The following is a 6,226-nucleotide window of genomic DNA, read 5'->3' as shown; positions in this document are numbered from 1 at the left end:
AGCTTTATCATATTTGTGCGTTTACATTTTCCTGGGAGCAGAAATCTACATTTTATGGACTTGGTTAGATGAGGTTTCATTTAATTTAACCTCTGAGTGTTTTCATACTGATTTTGACCCATGCAACAGGACTGCGTGGTCACAATGTACTCATATCTTGACTTTTGCATTTGCAGAATGCCTATTTCCATGCAAGGGCACGTTTTCTGTCAATCGCTAGGGGAACCCATCGTGGTGACGCATGGACACTCGCAGTCACACACACACACACACACACTCATCTAGAGTCCTGATTTATTTTATTATCTTAAATATAAACAAACTCTGACATTATGAAAACTGGTAAAAAGCAAAACAGTGACATTTCTAATATTAATTCCAAATTAGATTCATGTCTTTTTATCCAAACGGCAACAAAAAGGCTTTGCATTGTGGCACAGATGTGCGTGTAAGTGCATTTTTTCAGTTTCAATCGCAAACAGTGTTTGGATTTGTTACAGTTGGTCATGAGAAGGTTTGATGGCAGATTTAGTCGCAGCAAACAGTGCAAACGACTGTGAAATGACTGTATGACACTTTCGTTTGAGCAGAGGATCTCAACAGGGATCACTAAACTCAAACTTACATAATTGTAGATGATTTTAGATCATCAGCGCTTCTGCATTGTAGAGAGCGAATGAGAATGGTTGCCAGATTGAGAAGATAAACTAAACACAGCGAAGAAAATGTGTCCTCCGCTGACACAGAGAGAGCAGACAGTTACTGTGTTTAGGTAAGAAACAGCTTCACAAACAGTCTTTTCAACCACAAAGTATTATTTCTGTCTTACAATCATTCATATCACAGAAATAATGGGATGAAAGTTTATAGTTCGGATATAAACATTGATGTCAATGGTAGCGTTCAAAATAGAGAAAAATCACCTTTTGGAAGTAATTGATGCTTCAAATAACGTTTGTGTCGATTACATCGTTTCACCACTAGGTGGCGAAAAGTGACTGTAAAAAATGTATTTGTCATTGAATCATTCATTCAGGAGATTTGTTCAAAATTGCTGATTCATCCAGCAATGAAACAAGTGAAGTATTTATGAGTGAGTCAAGTGTTGGGTAAGTTACTCTAAAAAAGTAATTAATTACTAGTTACTAATTACATCTTCAACAGTGTAATTAGATTACTGTACAAATTACTCTCTCCAAAAAGTATTTAATTACTTATTACTAATTACTTTCTAAATCCTATATCAACCTCGACAAGTTATTGATACAAGGATAAACATGAAACGGTTCTTTTAATTCTTTCAAGTAACTATATCAATTATTCTGGTCACTCTTTAGATTAGGGTCCAATTCTCACTATTAACTAACTATTAACTATGACTTTTACCTCAATATACTCCTAATTACTGCTTATTAATACTTAGTAAAGTAGTTGTTAAGTTTAAGAGTTGGGTAGGATTAAGGATTTAGATTAAGGTCTTGCAGAATAAGACATTAATATGTGCGTTTTAAGTAATAAAAACAGCCAATATCCCAGTGATATTCATGCTAATAACCAACTAGTTAATAGTGAGAACTGGACACTAAAGTGTTACCAATATTCTTATGAACTCCCCAAAGTATTTAAAGTGAGAAGAGTGCATAAAAAGCATGCATTTTAAGGTTAGACTTTAAATTTTGATGTTAAATCCACTATTGTATTGTGCATAAATGTTCTACAGTCTATACACAGTATTAAGTTCAATTACATAAGAAGCAACTATAATTAAATTCCAGAAAAAAAGAGTAATCCCTTACTTTACTTTTTCAAGGGAAAAGTAATTAAATTACAGTAACTAATTACTTAGTAACTAGTTACACCCAACACTGTCTGTTCATCTTTCTGTCTGTGGGTGTTCAGCGGTGATGAAAGACTCTCTTTGTGTTGGCCTGGTCTCTCTTTCAGTGCGTTTTATTTCCGTATTGGTCTGGTTTCAGTGTGTATGTTTGTACGTTTGTTGCGTTTCTAAATGCAGAATGTCTTTTATGTACCATCTGAGGAAGTTAGTGGTGTTTACTAAGTCAAGCATCACTATTAATAGTGCTCATCGTGATCTGAACAAACACTCCAAGTATTAACCTTAGTGTAAAATATCTATAAATCAGAATATCACAGAGATATGAGGGTAAACTTTTGACTTGAACCACTGAGAAACCATTTAGAACAGCAACCACATAACAACTACCCAGAATACCTTAGAAACTGCATAGAAACATGCAAAAGCACCCAAAACATGCAAGATCCACCATGTCTAGGCAGCTTAACCACAACAAACTACAAGACCTTCACTGAACTGACTGTACTGGTGTCAGTCTGTTGACTTGCATCCTGAATCCTACTGGAAACACACACGCACACACACACACACACGCACACGTCTGAACTGGAGCTGGAAAATCACATTTTCAGCTTTTGTTTTTTAATTTCTCGTGCTGCTGTGAATTTCTTGACAAAATGAACATTTAATGAAATATTTGAGTTGCAGTGTGAAGTGAGGGAGCAGCATTGTGACGTGCTCATCACACTAGTGCTTAAAGGGGTGGTTCTCTCTCTCTCTCTCACACACACACACACACACTCACACACTCACATTCACACTCTCTCTCTCTCTCACACACACACACACACAGATATGTGTCCAGTGCTGTCACAATGAGCAAATTTTCAAAAATGAGTTATTGTTATTTTTACGCTCTCTATTAACAGACCTTCAAAATGATGTATGATTTGTTGAAATCGGGCGAAAAATTACTTGTCTGAGGGTCGATGGAGTCAGCAAAGTCAATTTAGAGACAAACTGATTTAAAGTTTTCTGAAGGTTCCAAAGCAAAATCACCGAGCAACATTACATCTTTTCCCCCACTTCTTTTCTTAATAATCATTACTAGGTTATTAATCACAATATAGCTATTTTTTATTTTATGTTTGTTGTTATAAATGAAAACCGATGCAAAAAATAAACATATATAAGAAAGAAGTGTATTATCGACTTTTTTCATTTTACATCTAAACATAAGAATTCAAGTAAGAAAAACAAATAGTACAATGTAAAAATCACTTACAGTAAGTGTGTTCATTAAAAATAAATTGATTATTAAAACTACAAAAGCAGTTCAGTCAAGCAGCGAGTGATTCCCTCTTTTTCACATATATTCTCTTTGCATGATGAACATTCAATTTTATTAAATGCTCATTTCAACATTTAAAATACTTGCATTGCTCATTGTTACAGTTAGTGCATTATGTTAATTATGTTAATGCATTAACTAATGGGACTAAAATGTTGCCTATTTATTTATGTATAATTCCTTTACATTTCTTCTGTGAATCTAATTGATACTTTTTGTACGAGTTTATTCATATAGAGCTTTTCACAATTCACATTGTTTTCAAAGCAGCTTTACAGACAGTCATGATGTTAATGTTTAAAATATTAAAATATCTTCATGGCTTATAGTTGCAATCTTCAGATCAGAATAAAAGTGTTGCTGATGGTTGTAATAGCTGTGTGTGAAGCTGGAGTTGACGTGAGCGTTGAGTTGTTAGTGTTTTTGGAGAGGTTGATTATGTTCTGTAAATGACTGAAGAACTAGATTCTTCTTCACAGCAGCAGCCTTTTCTTGCTTTCTGAGTTTTCCAGCGTGAGTGTGATCAGGGTTAATGCAGCAGCACTGATTCACAGCTCTGCTGTCTGTTCATCATTCAGATACGAGACGCTTTTACTGGATACGCTTTTTATCAGTCTCACATAATGCATCCTTTGACACGCTGAGTGCTCATGTATTTATGATGATGCTGAAGCTGCTGAATGAAAGCAAACAAATGAGATGAACTGGAGACTTTCAGAATGAACATCACAACATGCTAAGCTGATGTTTTCATCAGACACGTCCCGCTCCTGTTTGCTTTAGTCTAGTGATCGGCCTCATGGCAGACAGATCCGCCCAGAGTCAGACTGATGTGCGTTTCAGTGCTGGTCCTGATGGATGATAAAGTTTCCATCTGCAGTAGTTACATTGCATGTCTAATTCTTATTATTGTGTAAACACTCCTGTATCTGTGAGTTCTCATTTGGGTCATGATATGTTTATGGGTGTGTGTGTGTGTTGTGTGTGTGTTTTCAGCTGCACATCACAGCGGCGAACGGTTATGCAGAGGCTGCAGAGATGCTGTTGGAGGGAGGAGCCAGAACAGACATGAAGGATTCTGACGGGTGGACACCGTTACACGCCGCGGCATGCTGGGGACAGGTACACACACAAACACACACACACAGACACACAGAGTCAACATACACACGCATGCATGCACACAAACACACACACACACAGTCAACATACACACGCATGCATGCACACACACACACACACACACACACACATACAGTAAACATATACACGCACACACACACACAGTCAACATAAACATGCGTGCATGTGCACACACACACCACACATAGTCAATATGCACACGCATGATAGACTCGACGCATCAGACTCATAACTCTCTAATAATAATGCTAATGAATTCTGCTAGAAGTAACACTAATGAATGATAAAAATTCCTCCTGCAGGTCCATGTGGCCGAGCTGCTGGTTTCTCATGGTGCCAATCTAAACGCCAAGACATACATGGAGGAGACGCCCATAGGTACAAAGAATGAACCTGATGAGACTCTAATAACGATAAAAACACCTGACTGAACATCATCCGCAGCACATCCATATATGCATGGACATGTTGATTTGAGTAGATTAGCTTAAATCTTCTGATAAGAAAATAGTTCATTACCAGTGTTGGGAAGTAACTAGTTACATGTAACAGAATTACATAATTTAATTACAAAATAAACGTAATTGTAATCAGTTACAGTTACTGAGATTTGTAATTAAATCACAGTTACTTATGAAAATGTTAAGGATTACAAATGAGGTTACATCTGAATTTTTTTCACCCACACTCCCACATACAGATTTAATAGATTTCTTTCATAAATTGCATTGACTGTTTTAAAATATAAAACACCAATGTTTCAGGAGTTTAGAACATGCTTATTCGATAACTCTTATTTCCTATATGACTATGGTTAGGCAGAGCCTGAGCAATATGACATCACACTGCTAAAAATGGCTTGATAATTGAGACTGTTTATGTTTTTGGAGGATTTAAAAAAAGGAGTGATTTTTTAATCATTGTAGGGTGGTTGTGTCCACACACTGCTAAGATACATTTATATCCAGACACCATGTAAAAGTGAATTTTGCATTCAATGTCTCCTTTAAAACTGAACTATTATAATCTTAATTCAAGTGATGAAGGATTCTGAAAGTCTGACAGTAATCAGTGTTGAGTACTGTACTACTGTAAGGTTAACCCGGCCTGTTTGAAAATGATTAACAGTTGAGAACATTAGAAATGTAGAAAAGTAATCAAAAAGTAATCAAAAAGCGTGTTTTCAGATTATGACTCGTGTCGCTCGGTCTCTATAGGACAAATAAATGAATAAACCTAAGTAAACACACTAAAACCCAGGAGCATTAATTGTGTGTGTGTGTGTGTGTGCAGATCTGTGTGAGGATGAGGAGTTCAGGAATCATCTGCTGGAGTTGAAGCACAAACACGACATCATCATGAAATCACAGCTGAAGCACAAGACGTCACTGTGCCGCCGGACCAGCAGCACGGGGAGCCGCGGGTACACCACACACACACGCACGCGCACACACGCACGCACACACACGCACACATTCACACTCACACACACACTCACTCACACACACACACACACCTACACACACACACTCTCTCTCTCTCTCTCACACACACACTCACTCACTCACTCACTCCACTCTCTCTCTCACACACACACACACACACACACACACACACACACACACAAATGTACTGTATATGACACCTGCTGGCCGTTGATGATCACTGCACATGCTTATGTTTCGTCAGTTAACTGGTGACATTGCATAGAATTGTATTGTTTTCATCATACACTACCAGTCAAAAGTTTTTGAACAGTAAGATTTTTATTGTTTTTTAAAGAATTCTCTTCTGCTCACCAAGCCTGCATTTATTTGATCCAAAATACAGCAAAAGCAGAAATATTGTGAAATAGTTTTACTATTTAAAATAACTGCTTTCTATTTGAATATATTTTAAAATGTAATTTATTCCTG

At 36.8% G+C, this 6,226-nt stretch overlaps 1 protein-coding gene across 1 annotated transcript in view; it reads left to right on the top strand.

The window, feature by feature from the left end:
- The window catches only part of ppp1r16b (protein phosphatase 1, regulatory subunit 16B), a 30,263-nt gene that overhangs the window by 16,296 nt on the left and 7,741 nt on the right, over positions 1–6,226 (top strand). The window contains exons 2-5 of the mRNA XM_016575855.1: positions 2,746–2,759; positions 4,164–4,289; positions 4,613–4,688; positions 5,604–5,733. Coding sequence (XP_016431341.1) covers positions 2,746–2,759; positions 4,164–4,289; positions 4,613–4,688; positions 5,604–5,733 — 346 coding nt within the window. The remainder of the gene's footprint in view (positions 1–2,745; positions 2,760–4,163; positions 4,290–4,612; positions 4,689–5,603; positions 5,734–6,226) is intronic.

This window comes from Sinocyclocheilus rhinocerous, unplaced genomic scaffold (assembly GCF_001515625.1).
Source record: "Sinocyclocheilus rhinocerous isolate Xijiao unplaced genomic scaffold, SAMN03320098_v1.1 scaffold203, whole genome shotgun sequence".
NCBI lineage: Eukaryota > Metazoa > Chordata > Actinopteri > Cypriniformes > Cyprinidae > Sinocyclocheilus > Sinocyclocheilus rhinocerous.
This window is presented reverse-complemented; position numbering and strand designations above follow the sequence as displayed.